Source organism: Cyprinodon tularosa, unplaced genomic scaffold, assembly GCF_016077235.1.
Source record: "Cyprinodon tularosa strain WSP-4 unplaced genomic scaffold, ASM1607723v1 ctg270, whole genome shotgun sequence".
NCBI lineage: Eukaryota > Metazoa > Chordata > Actinopteri > Cyprinodontiformes > Cyprinodontidae > Cyprinodon > Cyprinodon tularosa.
The window spans coordinates 459,207-478,743 of NW_024038975.1; the positions used below are offsets into that span (position 1 = coordinate 459,207).

Consider the following 19,537-nt stretch of genomic DNA (forward strand, 5'->3'; position numbering starts at 1 on the left):
ATTTAATAAGAAACTTTTGCAAAAGCAGGATGGACACATTTTCTTAAAATGTACGATAGTTTTTATCTAAATGACAAAAAAATATATATATCCTGTTGATACTTTAAGTTTGAAAATTATTTTCTTTTGATACCATATTGATATCTAAAAATACTATCAAACATAGGTTCTTCATAATTGTTTTAGTCATACATTTTGACTTCTTTGTATGACAAGATGTCGATCAAGCAAAATTATATTGCAATTATATGGAAAGTCTCATCAGTATCCCTTTGCATGGATTTGGTAACAGTTTTTTTTTCTACCGCTCTAATCTTCTCTTTGTCTTTCCAGAAATTGAGTTTTATTTAAAGGATGCTGATGTAAAGCAATCTGCTGCATCCTCAGAGCTGAGTAAATAAATGTCCAAAACAATTTAATTAAAACGTTGCTCCAAATATTCACACTGACTACTGTCAACACTCATTTCATCCACTTAATTGCATATACAGCAAAGATGAACAACACAGCTGAAAACAAAGCATTGCAGTTATCTTTAAGGTCCAAATAATTATTTTCATCCAGGTTAGCACAAAGATCCCAGATAGTACCATAATAATACCATTTATAATACCATAATGGTGTGTTTGCTCCTTCTCTGTGATAAAGTGGCAGCTGTATGGCTGAGCAATTATTCCTTCAGTCACCTCAGCAAGGTGACAGAAACACCTATGAGTCCTTCTATTTCATTAATTAACTTTTTTAACTATTTATTGTTATAAAAGTGTGGGATCCATTACATAAATTATTATTAAAAATCAGTCATGCTTTTTCAGATGTCCCTGCTCTTATTTTTCAATTGTCTGGGGTTTTATTACCATTATCACTAGTCCTGCTCACGATTAAAACTATATTTTCACACTCAGAAAATACAGTTAAAGCATATTTCATCTTTTTTTTATGTTTATAGGGTGGCAGGGGAATTGTTTTCTATCTCCAGTAGTCATTGTGTGAGAGGCAACACAAAGTGACACAAATGTCATATAAACCGTGGTGCATTCACAAACACATTTTCCTCTAAGTTTATTTTGTAGGGACCATGTGTTGACTCCTATTAACATCCGTTGATATTGTTATTTTTAACCCTTTTCTACTCTCTAATCCTGACAATTACCCTAAACCTAACCATCAATAATGCATACCTCACCCTAAGCTTAGGCTAAACTCAGTTAACACTTTAGTACTAAACCTAATTGTTAGGAGAAAAGGAAGTGGGGACCAGCAAAATGTGCCAAAATGTGCTCATTTTGGAAGAAGGTAGGATGGTAGTCATCAGTTTAAGGATGAAAATGGATTAATAGCCCTCTGATGCCAAACGCTAAACCAACAGTGCAAACAACTGCACCTCTGAAAGGCTCTTCTGAGCATAAAATACAGATCTCTTTTATTTTCATTACTTATTTAGCTCTACATTTTAAATTATTCAAGGAGGATAATTCTTAAACTGCAAATATTACATAAAATTTGAATCTGGTTTGCTCCAAAGAATCAGATAATTTTTCGATATAGCTGTTTGCATGCTCCAAATAAGGCTACATGTTGGTGCAGGTGAGAGTACCGTTTCCCAAAATTTTCTAAGTTTGCATTTTTTTTTTATTTTTCTCTATTAAAAATAAACTGATGACAAAAATGCAGAGCCTAATTATTCACATTAATTTACTAACATTCATGCTGTTTTCAGATGTAGTGTTTTTGTTTTATGGGGTAATCAAGGAGTCTTCTATATAATAAGAGATGAATAACAACTTCTATTTAATGTATGTTTATAATTTTATATGCCCGAAGTATAATTGCGAACTTTAACTGATGAAAATATAGTGATGATTTCTTTCCAAAACCAAAAAAAATAAGTCACTTTTTTAACACATTCATAAACATACATTTAACCATTCTACCTGCTCTTCCAACATCCCCTAAAAGAGTCTCCCAAACGAACTCTAGTCTTATTCCTTTGAGACCAAGTAGAATAGATAAGAACCTGAAGCCAAAAGATCTTCGAGCGTAACATTAATTTAGATGTCATCGATATGTAAATATGTGCTTTTAATTATTACCAAGGGCTTTAGGAATATACAGTTTCTCTTTTTTTTTGGAAAATAACAGATGTTGTACTCAGTCATCCTCTTGTTATTACAGTAAGAAGATTTCATGTGATCTCAGTGCATGAGAAAACCTGACCCATGAAGAATTACTTTACTTTCCTAAACAGTTTGAGTTTTCATTTTTTACAAGGGGAACAGAACATAAAAAATATTAAAACACAAAAATTACTCTTTTACTTTACTTGTTTCTTTTAAGTAAAGTTTTAAATGTCCTGAGATAGTACAGTATGTGCGTGGGCGTTTGCCTTTAGCAGAATACAGTTTCTTGTTGAAAAAGTTTAAGTTGGTTTTATTATCTACCATAACAGAAATAGCAATTCCCCTCCATTTTCAAAAAAAAAAATATTAACATCTAAAATTGAAATAAATAAAAAATGGACTTTACAGCATAAGTCAAATAAAAAACACTGAACTCAAAGACTTTAAAACCTGAAGCTCGAATAATATAATTTTAAATTCTGCAACTGTGAGCATGGAACCGAGGGATTTAATTGGTGCTTTGCAGCCGGGTTAACTGATATGGCTCTTTGAAACATAACAGAAGAAGAAAAACCTAATCAGGTACCTCTAAAACAAAATATTACTTTTGGATTAGGAATGACAATTATTTGTCTTTAAATGCCTAAACATTTTCTATTCTGTATTGAATGACACCTAATCTGTGATCAATTTGAAAACATTTTTTAATAAAAAGAAAAAAAAAACATATCCCATACAGTAAGTGAAATATAACTAAATATATGCTGGGAAATATGGAAGTAATCTTTCATAACCAACTAGAGGTTCAGCAATACCCCTGACTGGTGATGCTGTTAACAATCGGATAGAGTACTGCCTAACTGTCCTGCATGATAAACTGAATCTAAAAGGTCAGGTGTTTAAAAGAAAGGTTTGATGTAATGGTTTCTGACGTACCAAAGGAAAACAACAGCACAGGAAAAGACACCTCTCACTGAGCTGCATGTCAGTATCATTTATTCATTGCTGAGACATTTCCTGATCAACAGGATGACACCCTATGATTCTTTTAATTTGTCCTGCCTCGATGTCTAAGGGGAAAAAAAACAAGATAACACAAATACCCTGCAGTTGTCTTGACCGTTTCGTTGGTGTTGTTTTTCTGTTATTGCATCTAACTTAGTCATCTTCACAGTAGCTGCGAGTCTGTGCCTCACCTGTAGGTTGGTCATCTGGAAGCGGTAATTGTGATTGGCAGCCGTCGGTGCAGAGATAATGAGGAGCCGTCGTTTCTCATAGAACTGTTCCAGCAGCGCCGCAGCTGTACGCACCCCCACATTAATGTTCATGGCTGGGATGAATGAAAAATTAAGTCAAGATATGAAAGAGAGGACAAGGAGGTGAAGATTTATTTCAAGACATCGTCAAAGTGAGGTGTGGTATAATCAAGGCTGATGTTCTTCCTGTCTCACAGGTGCAAGTGTTAAACAGGATGAAGTCAGTATGGATTTTTCTAATTGATGGACAAGCTGCCATTTTCTCCATCACTGAGCTTCTCACATTATACCAGCAACAGCTGTTTCAGAAACGAGTTACATTGCAGAGAAAGTCTGAAACTGGGTTTGTGCTTCAGGACTTTTCCAAACTAGGAGGGGCTAGGTTGTAGTTTGATGAAGGATGGTATTCTTGTGCTTTTTGTGACGGTTCATGAACTATTGGTTCATTAGGTCTGCTAAACTAATGACCTTACACAACAAAATGGTTCATTTTTTGGTCAATAGGGATCATTCTTAAAAGGCACAAACCTTGAGATGAGTCAGAAAAAACCCATCACTTTTCCATTTACCTTCCAGCAAAAGCTGCTCTACAATCCAACATCAACCATGGGTACGTCACGTACAAAGGAATTACCTTTGAAATAATATTTGCATTTTTTTTTGTATGTCATATGCTTATAAAAATGTTATTATAAAAAATACTAAGTAAGGAGATATTAAGTAGGAGAGTGTATGAGCCTCCTACTTAAAATTATAGGCTTGGTTCTTATGTTTTGTTCCAACTTTCTGAACTGTTGCTTCCTCAGTTTGCCTAGATTGATTTTTAAAAGACTTAACAGTTAACAAAATAAGTTTACCACATGATATATTAGGTTGTTTCAAAATAGATGCTCACTGTTAATGTCCATAGCAACTTTACTCCAGAACCTGTGTTCTTTTTCAGCATTCTTCCAGGCTAGCTTTAGTCTGACCTGCAAGTTTTCTTAGAGATCCAAGCTCTCCTTGGGCATCACTTATACATCTTGGACTTGTGCAGTGTCTCTCTGATTGTGGAGGAGACATCAACAGTCACAAGAACCATTCACATTTTAATGTTTCTGATATGTTTTAGAGCATCTTGTCTGCTCTTTGCATGAACTTGTTTGAACAGACAGACAAAAATCCTTTCCATTTGTAGTCTATTTTCATGCTGTACATGTCTGTTAAAAATTGCTTTCTGAGGGCCTCAGTCAAATATTTAGATATTAGAATTATAGTCACCCTTATTTAACATTCTATTTAAATAACTGAACATGTTTTCAGTCATATTATTATGACTGAAAACATGCAAGTAGACAAAATGAAAGGATAAGAAGAGTAAAAAGAGTTGGCTTTTTGTCATTTGTTCATCAAGTTGCCAGCAGTACATACGTGCACATGTTGTGTCTGATCCAGACCAGGAGAGTCCAGACTGACAAACCCTGGCAGCGCTGCCGTGCAGCTCATAGCCGCCAGTGCAGGTGAAATAACAAGTGGCACCGTAGTTATCTCCATCGCTGTCGCACTTCATGTAACCATTGTCTGGGGGGGAGAGCGGGCTGCAGCGACGCACTGTGTAATGGGGACATGGAGGAAAAAACAGCAGCCAACAGAAAACAGGTTAAAGATGAAACATAAAGAAATGTGGACTGTTAATGCATATATATTAATAGGAAAAAAAAACGTCTTTTGATTCTCGGTTTTCTCTTTTTTAAATTTGTCTTTTATAGGAGAGATTTTATCTTATTAGAAGATCCAATTTAAGACAAACATGTAAAGATACATGGCTATTTTTGCTAATTATTCACATATGAGCATTCTTTTTTTGGGAGTTTATTGCTATAACATCTGGTTTTAAGAGCATTTTATTTTCAATAGAACCGTAAACCAATATATTTACTTTGTGCTTTGCTTCCCAACCCAAAACAATGAATCAGTGATATCATCATCAAATAATTTTTTAGACCCCCGCTGGAGAGTTTTGTTAGCCAATCTAAAATGTTCTTTCAAAAATTGCTCCTTGTATTCAGTTAGATTATCTGTGTATGATATTAATGAAAGTTTGATGTTATGAATGACTTACGTTTGAGAAAAAAGAGCAAAAACAAAATAAATATTAAGATTGGAGCTGCTTTTTTCACAGCTCTCTGAGTAAAGAAAAGAAAGAGACCCTCCGCATCCTGTTCTCTAGGCTCACCTCGCACTCTGATGGTAAACCGGCAGGATCCTTTGTTTCCAGCTCGGTCAAACACAGTGTAGGACATCTTATGGAGACCCTCTGGAAATTCGGATTTTGATGGTTTTCCTTTCAAGATCACACTGGAAAGCACAAGCTCAGTTTCAGTCTTTCACTGTGAACTTGAGCTGATTCGGAGCACTGAAGTGAAAAGGTGTTAAAAGACTGAAAAAGTTAAGATCAGACTGACTCTGTGAGGATGCCGTCTGCAGTGTCCAAACCCTCAGGTGTGTCCCAGGTCACTCTCACTGTCAATTTTCCTGGTTCTGCCCACTTGTCCTTGACATTAGGACACTTGATTTTGGGTGGATCAATATCTACAATCAAAGAAAACAGGCATACGTCTTATTTTAACCCCTGAAAATAGACAGTTCATTAATACTTAGCAGATTAATCTGAACTATAATCATCTTTTTTTCTTACCACTCTTTTTTAAAGGCAAGATATTTGTTATGTTTAAAGCTATAACTCTTGATATGAATGTAAAATGTATAAAAATGTAGGATTATTTTTTGTAAGTCGGTACAGTGAGGATATACCGGGAAACTCAGCTGCTAATGCATAAAATATAAGCAGTTTCTCATTATTCAGCTATGATAAATAAAGTAGGCTCCGTTTTTTAGATGGTGTGCACTGTCCCCTTACTGCATCTGATTTTCCCAAGCTCTCTCTGTGTCTGCAAGGATGTATCTTAATTTCCATGAAATAATTCAAAAGTCTGAAAATATCCATGTTCTACTAAATGCTAAAGCAAATTTGCCTTGGTGAGTGTGCATGCTTTGTTGCCTTATTAGTCTTTGTGTTGGAGCTGATACACCAGAAGATAATTTGCTCCCAGCAAACACACAAAACCAGGGTAAAGTTGGTGGATTCAAAAACTTGTTAATAGAAGATTTCACTGCAACATAAACATGAAATACTTATATAGTCAGAAAAAGCTCAATCTGAGCTTCCTTGTAGGCAAAGAAGTAGCAAATTAACTGAACGTCATATCTCCAACTCTACTCTAAGAAATCTGCTTGTAGATTCCTAAGTAATGAAGCCATAAGCTTGACATTCTTTTCCCTTCTGTAATCCACTTGATGGCAAAAAAACAAACAAAAAAAAACAAACAAACAAACAAACAGGATCCTTCGCATTAGATTCAACCATTTACTGCGAAAATTAAAATAAAACAGGTATGAAATATACATCAGAAATAAAATAACAAAAGAAGATTAGGAGAAATGTAAAAGAGGTCAAAAAAAACTGTGTGGCTCCACTCCAATTAACTGACTAGCTCTGAAGCAGAAGCCACACCCCTAAATGCCCAGAAACTAGCTAATGAGCAACAAGATGTGCACATAGGCATAACAACTTCAGTACAATTAGAAATATGCCATATCCTTACATATGAGAACCTCTTACTTAAAGTGACCAGATTTCTGAAATCCAATCTGAGAACATTTTGAGCTCGTAGATAAAAAGAAATACATATTATATTAGGAAACGGGGACAGTCACAGTGATGCTTTCCTCTTTTTTTTTTTTTTTTTTACATATTTATTAATATTAAAACAACAAAAATCCAGTGTAAAATCCAGGCATGTGCCTCTCCCCCCTTTTCCTTAGAGTTATAAAATTAATCAATCGATAGTGCATATTAGTGCAATCTGGTCATTCAGTCTTCTCTGCCTTTTTCCCTTCCCTCTCCATCTTCTTTGATTTCTAGCCTACTTTTGCCTGCTCTCTCTTTTACTCTGTAGATTTTTCTATCTTCTTTTCAACTGATCTTTCAATCAGTGTTCCTATTTTCCTCTGCTCTCATTCAGTCTTCCTTCTGTCAGCCCTTTAATCTTCTTCCTCTTCTATCATTGTTACACTAATCTAAAACAGGGACATAATACAATCAAAATTCCTTCCAAACACATACAATCTCGTCCTACATATTATGATTATTATGATGATTATTGCTATTATTAATGTTGTTTTCTCACCTGATTACTAAAAAGGCTTATCACCACAATATTTGGAGCTCCAAATAAAAACAACCTAATAAATGAAGATCAAACAGGTGGTTTAATTCTCCATCCTTCTCAGATCATGTAGTTTTCATTCAGTTTTCCTTTTACTGCGTCTTATTTTTTATAATAAGTAACTTTCATATATCCAAACTAAATACTATAGTAGAAAAATAGACCTAAGACTGGAAGTGAAAATAAAGGTCACTGATCAGTTCAAAAAACTTATTTAGATGAACCCTTGTTAATTCCTAAAGACCCACAGTACCAGATCAGTGCCTTACAAGGAGTTTTTAATCATTGAGGACATAGACTCATTTTATCTGAGTCCATGTCCTCATGCCAGCTGCAGCCAATGGTCTGTCTTACTTTTTGTTCATTAGCTTGTTTTATGTACATTTCCTGTCCTTATCTTTTGCAAAAAAAAAAAAACCATCAAAGCCCTTTTTTTAATTAGCCTCATGCACGCTTTCTACCATAATAACAGTCTACACACAACATTATGCCCTCATTCATAAAACTGTAAAATCGAGGACATTTACGGGTACAGCTTTAGCCTGGGACAGGTGGTCCAAAACAGGAACTGTCCCCGGAAAACTGTGACGTCTGGTTACCGTGATTTTACTTTCTGCTGCATATTGTAACTTAAGGATAATCCGTTTTATCTTAACTTAAATTGAATTTAGGCACCTACTCTGATGATTGCATTTCTTTGCATGCGTCAAAATAACAAAAAAACAATACTGACAGCAGTCCCAAAAATATTAATTTATATGTTCATCATCACTTAATTGTAGGTCTGATTTTGGGTAAGAAGGGAAAATAGTGTAATATTCTAATGAATGGAGAAGAAAACCAGTGAATGAAACAGTTCATGTCTAAAGGCCTTTTTTCTCCCAAGTATATTAGAAAACCTCCTAAGGTCAGACTTTAACACTGAGACAATGCTTTGAGGAAAATTGTGAAATACTCTTGTTGTAGAGGTTCTTTGGCCATGCTTAAAACTGCAAAAGAAGGAACAACATACTCCGTCTTACCAACGCATGCAGGAGCTGTGGCACTCCAAATTTTGTTGTACTGGCATACCGCCGTTTTCTGGCCCTTCATTGAATATCCAGGAGAACAGAAGAACTCACAGCGGGAGTTAAAGTAGGAGCCATCCGAACATTTGTAGCCTCCATAAGTTGGCGTTTCAAGCTTGGGACAGCGGATCTCTGTGAGCAGAAAAAACTCAAAATTAATGACCTAATTATAGAAGTACAGCTGTACAAATATCAGGAAACTCTATCAGATCATGTGTGTGTTTCTAATATATGTTTATGATTAATTAAAAGTTTATTTTGATAAAGACACCAAGTAAAACACTTTACAAATACTGATGTTTTTTAGGCTAAATTTTGGTTAATTATGATAAATTTCTGCTTACAGCTAATAACAAATAAACATTTACTGAAGTTACTCATAGCATTTTGAAGGAGGACTGAACTAAGACATTTAGTTTGCTGTGCTCCTGACTGTTGAAGGAAGAATAAACCTCATTGTGAATATATAGAGCTGTCTGAGGCTTTCAGTAAGAAGATAGAAAAATTTTGTTGATAAGATGTGAAGGGAGTTAGAGGTTTTAAATTATTGGAAATTAGCCTCCGAAATAAACAGAAAACAATCTGAAAGAGGATAACAACCAAAATTACAACTAACATGTCAATTTCTGTCTATACAACTAAATTCACTCAGAAGACTGCATGATAAAGAACACTGAAATGTCTCCAATGGATAATATCAGATTGTTGCTTCTATAGCTCCAAAAATGAGAGAGACGGATCCACTTTAACTCCTGCAGGAGTCATGCAAGAAGAAAACTCTTTCAGTCCAAATAAAAACATCTAGGTGAGACAAACATGACTTATAAGGTTCTTATCAGTTCAAAGTTGAATGACTGGAACAAGAGATTACAAAATGGCATTTACCTTTTACCATGTAGCATTACGTACTGGGATTATCTTTCACTAACTGTCATGTTGGTAGGGTAAGCAGAATCACTGTAGTGAGTTCTACTGCCGAGAAGTGTTATGTTTATTTTTTACTAAGCTTTTTAAGAGCATTTTAATTTTGAGTTAAATGCTGTTTAACTATGCAAATGGTTTGGCAAAACATAGTTCTCACTACAGTGCAAAAATAAGAAAATAAGATAAACATCAAGCGGGCAAGCTGAGGGCTAAATGTTGGCGACTTTGCCTTGGAAACCCTCTCAGCCATCAAAAATGGAAAAAATTTGTTCTGATTATTTTCACGCTAGTAAAAAGTATCGGATTTTTTGTTAAACAGTATATGTTTTCTCAAAATATTTGTTCATTATATATATGTCTATGCTGTTATTACATTAGGCATAGTATGCTAAACCTCCACATAGCTAACACTCTTGATATTCTGCTGTATAATGCAATATTTAGCACTGGGTGCATTGGCATTCTTCAGAGTGTCATCAAAAATGTTCTAGTCATTGGTAAATTTCGAATAGAACAAATATTTACTGGATTTTTGTCTTTAAATGATTAAATGGTGTTTTCGCCTATGAGGAGCTGCACTAGCAGCACCTTTTGGACTCAACAATGGAATTGCTGAGGGGAAAAAAAAGTGCAATTTTTGTGCACTTGTAGAGAGACACATCTACTGCTTTTACAGTCTTTCAGTGTAGCAATGACAAGAGCTGATTTGTTTCTGCTTTCGTCACGATGGATGGCTTTTTAATGAACCCTGCTAGGTTTATCTTTTTCTCAGCAAACATCAAATTGTACAAAATTTCCAATCATAATGTACTACCAGCAGGTATTTAAGCTGAAGGCAGCCCCCATAGTGAATGGAATATTGTCAGAGCAAAAAATAAATCTTAATAAATATCCTGATCCTGTCCTTACATTTATTATTACTTCTTCTAAGAAACTTAGACTTTCAAACAAAATTCTTGACAACGAATAGAATACACATATGCTGTTAGGCACTTCATTGTTCGTGCAAAACAATTACTTAGATGCGCATTATCCTTGTTTTTTGCAAAGCTGTATTATTCAGGAGTGGGACTAATGATCCTGCAGCCTTTGGCAAAACAGACCAACAATCTATACTCCTCGGCTCTTTGCAGAGAGTCTTTCTTACCCTCAGAGTTCTAAATGATTTTATGCATCTGTTTTGCTGTCGATATGTTGCTGCTAGGAGCAAACAAAGTGGGATTACAACTGTTTTCTGGACCCTTTGGTAAAACACGTGATGATAAAAAAGCCAAACTCATCAACATGCGCACAATCTAAAATCAATTAACTCTCTAGATGGACAAACTATACAACTGCATGAATTAACCTTATGGTTATTTAACCCCAAAATAAGTGGCAAATACATTAAAGACTGTCTTAACTTATATAACTAAGTTATATCATCCAAATCCAAAGCCTGAACAAGCAGAATCAGTCTCTGCACATAACTAGTGAAAACAAACCCTGCAACATGCTTCCAGAGGGAGAGACGATCCCACCTGCCATGTCTGTCTCCAGTTTTCACCCTGCTCCATTATATGTCATCAATTTGCTGCAGTGCTGGAGAAACATGCATCATGACAAAGAAAAAACATGGAAAAAAGGTTTGATTGTCAAAGTCTAATGGTCAGGATGTGTGGATTGGTGGGATGTTATATGCCACAGTAGAAGGCTGGCATTCCAAAATAGTGAAAATCCTTTCAGGGGAATGATCTAAAATAAAACTGGTAAGGCTGACCTCCAGACTAGGCCAAAAGCGATACATTAAAGCCAGAGATGGGAAGTAACGAAGTACAAATACTGTACTCAAGTAGATTTTTCTGATATTTGTACAGTACTTTACTTTACTACTTTTTTTATGGCGACTTTTAACTTCTACTCCTTACATTTTTACACAAATATCTTTACTTTCTACTCCTTACATTTTAAAAAATTGGCTCGTTACTTTAGTTTTGAATCATTTCAATGGAGTTACCGTTATTATTTTTCACGTCATCAATACCAAATTCAATCTAACTGGATGGGAATCTACATTGCATTTGACGCACAACTACAAGATGAATCGACAGATTCAGCAGTATTCATTCGCTGCAAATCATTGCAGCTTGGTGGCGGTGGCGTTAGCATAGTAGTGTGGACGACGAGATGATTGAAAATGAACACAATGGAGATCTAGTCCTATTGGCAGACATCCATTTAAAATGTAGGCGACGGCATGAAAAACGTGGTTTCTACTTTTACTTTTATACTTTAAAGCTACAGTGTGTAATAATTACAGGGATATACGGTCAGAAATGTAATATATTATACATAACTATGTTATTTATCATCATCTACGAGCTCAGCCTTTTAACCTTAATATTTGCGTTGCCTTAGAATTCGTTATTTATAATTACATAGGAGCGGGTCTCGCAGCCATGGAGGCAGACATCTTTGCGCTACGGCAGCGCAGAGCCAACAAACTAGCGATTGCGAGATCGCCCATTACGCTCGAAAGTAACTACGGCAAGTTGAGAGAGATGAACTGAGACGGTACTGAACACACAGACTAATGAAATACTATCTGTAAAATTATCTATGTAAACAAACCTCATCACTTGAGAAGGTAGGTGATGCGGACGTCGTGGAAGACATTTTGTCCCGTAACGCTCGCCGTACTGTTGGGGGGGAGAAGCGGTGGGGGGGGAGATGTTCATGTTGCTGCAGTCTGCAGTCTGACCGCTAGATGTCGCTGAAAATTACACACTGTAGCTTTAAGTAAATTTACAAGCCTGTACTTTGTTACTTTTACTTGAGTAAAGAAGTTTAATCAGTACTTCCACTTTTACCAGAGTATTTTTTAAGACAAGTATCTGTACTTTTACTCAAGTACGGAAAGTGAGTACTTTTACCATCTCTGATTAAAGCTCACCAATGTATTTTTAAAGTTTAAATAGACGATGTTTTATGCATTTGTTGCACCCTGAACATATTTTTTTTCGATATATAATATTTGTTTGCTGTGTTATTGATTTGTTCGATGTGACCGTTATTTTTTTTGGTCAATGCTGTTATTTAGAACATCGCATCTAGTTGCTATTGTTTACGCATATCTGATCTAGGCACTACGTCAGTATTAGTGGTGGGAGTTGCAGAAAAGAAGAAGAAGGCTAGAGTGTGATGGTTTTGATCTGCGTGTCATGCCCGGCTGCTCCAGAGAGAACAATCAGAAAAAGAAAAAACATGTAGCGTGGGACAAATAAAGTTGACAAAAATGAAGACGGAGTCCTTTCTGTTTCGGGAGTGCAACACATTCATACACGTGTTTTAGAATATGGTCAACTCTTCAAAGTTCAAGCAGACAAGGTCAGAAGGTCAGATTTTGAGAATGTTAAATTTTTTCTTTGCAAATAAATAAAAAATTCTCAAAGTGTTGTTTTTTTTTTACAGAAAAAAACAATGATGTAAGAAGTTGGGGATTAAATTCAGAAAACAGAACAAAATCTACAGCAAATATGAGGCTTAATTATTTTACCTCTCAGAACTCATCTCTGCTTCACTCGTCTCTGCATCTGGGTCCTCGAGCAAACCTCACCACCCATTGTTGACAGCTTAACTCTTTAAAAGTTTTGTGTTTTGGTTTTGGTTTGTTCCGTTATTTTATTGTACGTGTTGTTTTATTTGTACTTTTTGCTTGCTTTTTCTATGTATTTTCTGCTTTAGATCTCCAGAATATTTCTTAATGCTCAAACGCAACAAATGTCAGAAGAACAGATGACAAAAGTGGCTAATTATCCTGTCTCTGATTTGTGATCAGTTGAAACATTACACTTTTAGGCTGAGACTAACCTTCAGCCTCACTTTAAGGGGAAGTCAAGTATATATGTTATCTAATAATTTTAAGCCGCTGAATTAAGCTGTTATCGTCCCTGTCAAGCTCTTCAGTTTAAGGGCAGATTAAACATCAATTTGAAAGTTTCTTAATCAATGTTTGTTTTTGTCTGCATTGTGTGTTCAGTCTAAATGCCTGGTTCAAAGCACTTTTAAAGATCTTTAGAAGTTCCATTTCGCAAAAAAAAAAAAAAAAAAAGTTAAAGCAAAATCCCTGGGACCTAATTTGAAGTCACTAAAAGTTTGTTGTAATAACTTGTCCTTAGAGGAAGCAGATGGCTATTAAAGGGGTAGAGATACCTGGATGTTCTGATCTAGACTAATTCATCTCAATATCAGCAAAGATGCATAAAAGGGTTATATAGCTCATTTAGCACTAAAATAATAATAAGCCCCATTATTTTCTGTCTATAATAAACACCAACAAACAGCATGGAGTATGACTAACTTTTAAAGCATACTATAGTTAGCATAAGGATTAGAGAATTATATCGTGAGCAGCTCTTTTCTCCTTAAGTGTTATGGAAAATGAGATAATGTTAAAAGGTTTGAGCTCTAGAATACTAAATTAAACTTAAGCAAGTAAGTTGAGATTTTAAAGAATAATTTATTATTATTGCTAAATGTTGAATGTCTACTTTAATTTTTATGGAAAAGATGAGTTTTAATTTCTCTTTTCTGACTTACATTTCCTGTTAACTCGACAACTCTCGTTCCCTGTTTTTTTCAGTAACCTCAGATTATCTCACCACCTGTTACTCATCTCTCACTTACATCCTCTCACCTGATCATTTCTCCTAATAAAAATAGCTTTTGTTAGTCATTCGGTTTGTCAGATCATTTTCTAAGGAACACTTTTATTTTCTCTGAAAATATTAAATATTCATCATTTAAAAATAGATTTTCCTTTTCAAGACTTATTCACTCATGAGAACTTTATATGTTTAACAAAATATCTGATCTACAAAGAGGATGTTTATCTGATAAGGAAAAAATTTTGCTCAAGTAATGGGGTGAAGCAGAGCTTTAGTTTACAATATCCTGGTGTCAAGAGAAGATCCAAGTATTGCATAATAAGCCAAATAATTACTCAGTTTAATGTCATTAATGGTAGATGTGGCTCTACAAGAATTTTTTTTTTTTGCTGTATTGATACACTATGCATTTGATTATATCCATTGTAGCAATAACCTTTAAACCAAACAAAACTGAAATAAGTTTTGATCACTGCTTGTCATTTAAATCCCACATCAAACAGCTTTTTATAATTTCCTTCTTCATCTCCAGAAGATTGCAAATAATTTGAAATATCCTATCCAGGGCTGATCTGCGATGGACTGGCGACCTGTCCAGGGTGTATCCCGCCTCTCGCCCGGAGATAGGCACCAGCACCCCTCGCGACCCCAATTGGGACAAGCGTGTCAGATAATGGATGGATGGATATCCAGGGGTGACGCTGAGAAATTAGTCCATGCATTTGTTACTTCAATGCCTGACTATTGTAATTCTTTACCCTCAGGAAGTTCACAAACTGTAGTACAAAGTCTTCAGCTAATCTCAAACTCTGAAGCCAGAGTTCTGATGAAAATTATAAAAATAAATCATATATTTTTGTAATTTAGCTTCCCTGCATTAGCAATCCAATTTAAAATCCTCCTTCTTGCATAAACAGTAAAGCCTTAACCAAGCTCCATCTTATTTGAGTGATCTGACTGTCCCTAATATTCCTTACAGAGCTCTTCACTCTCAATTTGCAGGTTTACCAGAGGTTCTAAAATAGAATGAGCGGCAGGCTTTTGGTTACCGTGCTCCTCTCCTGTGGAACCAACTACCAGTTTTAGTTAGCGAGGCAGAAACCCTATTAAGGCTAGGCTTAAAATGTTTCTTTTTGACAAAGCTTATAGTTAGAGTGGCTCAGGTTATCCTGAGCTATCTCTATAAGTTTTGCTGCTATAGGCTTAGACTGCTGAAGACATGGCCCTTTTCACCATTCTGCTACATTCCATCTCTATTCTCTAGTTCTACAGTTTTTGTTTGTTCACCTCCTAACATTATGTTCTCTTTGTTTTCTCTTTTTCCTCAACATAGTAGCTTCATCAATTTTTTTTTCCAGTTTCACAGCATTCTGGAGGGAAGAAATTCACCAGGCTGCTGCAATCAACACCTTTAATTAAAGATAATAGAGCAGGACCTGTTTTTCAGATGTTTGTTTAATCCTGTATCTCTAGCTATGGGCACAATTAGGACTGTGACTAACTGTGTGTCAACCGTGATTTGTTGCCAGATGGTTTGAAGGGTTGAAATCAGAACTTTGGGCCAAACATTTTAGCATTTCATTATTTTCAGGTTTGGAACTGGAAGGTGGGGTAGTTTCTTGCACTGTTGCCTTGTAGCAGAAAGGTTCCGGGTTCGATTCCTGAGGTCTTTCTGCATGGATTTTGCAAGTTCTGCCCATGCATGCGTGGGTTCTCCAATTAACGTAACAGACTGTTAAATTAACTGGCATCTCTAAATTGTTCTTAGGTGTGAGTGGGTGTGTTTCTGTGTGTGTGTGCGTGTGTATGTCTATGGTTGTAAGCCTCTGTGTTACCCTGTGACAGAGTGGTGACCTGTCCAGGGTGTACCCTGCCTCTCACCCATAGACTGCCAAAAAAAGGCACCGGCCCATTACAACCCTTAAGGAAAAAGCAGGAGTTGGATGGATGGATGCTTTCAGTTTCAAGAAGCCTATTTACCTGTGTAAATGTTTAATGGGGAGATTTTCCTGCAGTGGCTAGTGTAATGATGAATCCCATCACTACGTCAGGTGGCTGTGTAAAACAAATCTGCCAAGTCAGGGGTTCTTCTGGAGGTTTTTTCTCCTGCTAAAGGAAATTATTTCCTGTGCATTCAGCTGGGGTTCCTTAGATGGAAAGCTTTTACCCAACCGGCAAAATAAACTAAACCTGACTGCATTATGTTATTGGGAAATGTTGGCCTAGTGGGTTAGAGCAGTGCACTTGTGTGCTGAAAGGGCTGCAAGTACTTGGTGTGATCCCCACAGCCTCGACTCTGGGTTCCTGAGCAAAACCCTAGAACCCACACTGCTCCCCGGGTGCTGCACAATGGCAGCCCACTGGTCCCCAATGGGATGGGTTCAATGCAGAGGTAAATCTCTCCAATGTGGGATCAATAAAGTTTAATTATTATTTTTATTATGACTGGATTGAAGAAGAATTGATGTAATGGAAATTTTAACCTGTGTTTATGATTTAATTGAACCAGCTATATATTTCATTTTGTTAAATAAATTGGATCTTTTCATCCAAAATAGGCAGGGTTTATGTTGAATTATTGCAAAAATAATTATATTTAAATGAGCATATTGAAGCATCACCAACTACAGATGCAGAAAAATAGATAATGCAATATACCAATTCCTCCATCTTTTAATTATTTCTTTACACATTTTGGGTGAAAGATTTTCCTGTTTCGACACCTAACATAATATAACCCATTAGATAAAAAATAAATAAAATAAAATATGAGTGCAGATGTTGGTCCTTACCACGACAAGCGTAGTTGGAGGACCAGTGCTTGCTTGCCATGCACACCACCTCTGAATTCATGGATTCATAGCCCCTCTTACAGCGGATTTTACACCGGGTTCCCATGACGTTCCTGTAGTGCTCCCCTCTGGGTGTTCTGCAGCTCACGTCACCATGCTTCAGCTTAATTGGCGCACACCATGGGGTTCCTTAGAGCAGAAAAAAAAGGACACTGAGTTTTCACTGGATGCATCGAGGCAGGTAAATGACTTGGCCTTTCAGCTGAAGAGGTTCAATAAGAAGCACTTACCTGCTAAACTAAAAAAGCTTAGAAAGATTTTATTCACAAGCTGAAAAAAAAGAAACCCAACGATCAGCATGGTGCAGCCTGATACGGTGGATTTCTTATTACCTTCTCTGTGATTCCCAATCATCCGAAAGTGTCTCAGTGGAGAGATCAGAAGATAGCTTTACTTGATGAAAAGAGTTAACGATATGTTTTGAGAGCACTTTTGGAGTTTTGGCTTTTAGAATATAACTAGAAATGTTTCAGTTTGATCAAGTTTGGTCTCTAAGTTAACGCAACTACGTATACAGCGGGCGGAATTAATAATGAACACTGCAACATTTTCCTCAGTAAATATAGTTCTAGAGGCGCAATTGACAAGACATTTTTGCTCACCGGAACCTTCAGAAGTTTAGAAATCCTTCTGTAACCAATGTCACCATTAACATTGTGAATGTCTTGAGAAAGCTCTTTACTTTTACCCATCATGAGATGTTTCTTGTGTGACACTAGACACACTTTTCTATAGGTCATAATTTGACAAGGGGCAAGATTGCTTTCTAATTACTGAGAGATTTCGATTGGTGTCTTGGTTTTCCATGCCTTTTTGCTCCTCCCTTTCTTCACTTGTTCTATACTTTCCCTGTGTCATTCCACATTATTGCACATAACTGAATTTCTGGCCATCTATCTTTCACATATGTTTGTATGTGTGGATTGCATGTATTGTTAAAAACGTCATGTCAAAAGCACTTCTAGAAATATATTTACTGAGGAAAATGGTGGCATGTTCAATACTTATTTCACCCGTTGTATATCTTGATGCCCTTTCTTCAATAATTTACAGTATATCACTTTAACAATCCTAATTATTTATATTTTTCAAGAATTCACATTCATTTAGTTTCCATTCCTGACAGCAATCTTACTTTTATCATTAGAACATAAGCTCTTAGTTTCAACTGTGAGGGATCATACTCCCACAAACATCAGACTGGTCTCTTACTAATCATTTGACTGTGTTTAGTCAACTACCAGCCCATCCAAAAGCTGTGTAAACATTCTTTGTGTGTTGCCAAGTTTTGAAGAGGCCATGAGTTTCACATTTCAATACTGGAAAATCTAAATGTGCAGTTTATTTCCTGCTGGCTCAGGACAAGCACACATATCTGCTCAGTTGGAGTGGAGACGCATAAGCATAGGCTAAAGGCCGTTTGGAATAAAAATAAGGAATGAGCCTCCGTTAGTACGAAATCTGTGGAAATGTGATTTGGCAGCATTTTCCCAGTGACTGTAAGTTTAAATTTTACTGAAAGGAAGGAGCTTGGATTGGTCTTATTGATATTGAATTAAATCTAAATCACAAGCTGATTTCATCAACTGGTGTTATTTTACAAAGTTGGCAATACAAAGATATGTTAAAAGTAAATGTGGATTGTGAAATTAACAGTTTGTGATTATTCCTGTAAACTCAGCAGGAGTCATTTTGTTTTTTTTTCATTTAAGCTGTGGTAAAAGGGTAGCGGGGAATCTTGAGCAAACCTTATCACTGTAAATCACACATCCAATTAGGCCATCTTTCTTTAAATATTTAGTGCTGCTTGTTTCATTTTGTTTATTTAAACAAAAAAAAAATCTATTGTGCTCTGGAATCACATGCTCCTGGCTGTTTCAAGGTATTTTAACATTTTACTGTATTTTCTTTTCATTTTCTTTTCTTGAAGGTCCATCCATTGACAAGTTTTTTTAAAGAATGTTTCCTGTTCTTTTACCTTTGTATGTTTGGAATGTCTTTTTTTTAAGTTAGATAGCCTCACAAAGTTGTTTTTTTTTGTGTGTGTGTTTTTTTTAAACCTGATGTTCACAGAAAATGATTTGAAATGATTATCAGATGTAGGGAGAAACATATCAATGAGAACCAAACAGATCCATAAGATATAAAGAATTAACAGGTATTAACTGGTAGTACTTGTTAGGTTTCTGTTTCTGTTATGTTTTTCTTTTGCTCCTTGATTTCTAGTGTTTAGTTTTCTTTTCACTATGTTTCTTTATCTTAGTTATTTGATTATTATTTTGTTGTTGTTTTCTTATTAGTTCCTGTCTTCCAGGTTTTCCATTTGTTGTCCTCTGCTGCCCTCTTGTGTCCTCTTTCTCTTGCTCTGTTTTCTGTTCAGCCCTCACCTGTTTACAATTCCCTC

The 19,537-nt window shown here is 35.8% G+C and overlaps 1 protein-coding gene across 2 annotated transcripts in view; it reads right to left on the reverse strand.

Annotated features, from left to right (window-relative positions):
• The window catches only part of srpx (sushi-repeat containing protein X-linked), a 32,493-nt gene that overhangs the window by 4,819 nt on the left and 8,137 nt on the right, over nucleotides 1-19,537 (reverse strand). For both annotated transcript variants that reach the window (XM_038289707.1, XM_038289705.1), the window contains 6 exons: nucleotides 17,074-17,262; nucleotides 8,667-8,843; nucleotides 5,821-5,947; nucleotides 5,592-5,713; nucleotides 4,787-4,966; nucleotides 3,317-3,450 (listed from right to left, as the gene is read on the reverse strand). In XM_038289707.1, the coding sequence (XP_038145635.1) occupies nucleotides 3,317-3,450; nucleotides 4,787-4,966; nucleotides 5,592-5,713; nucleotides 5,821-5,947; nucleotides 8,667-8,843; nucleotides 17,074-17,262 (929 nt within the window). The remainder of the gene's footprint in view (nucleotides 1-3,316; nucleotides 3,451-4,786; nucleotides 4,967-5,591; nucleotides 5,714-5,820; nucleotides 5,948-8,666; nucleotides 8,844-17,073; nucleotides 17,263-19,537) is intronic.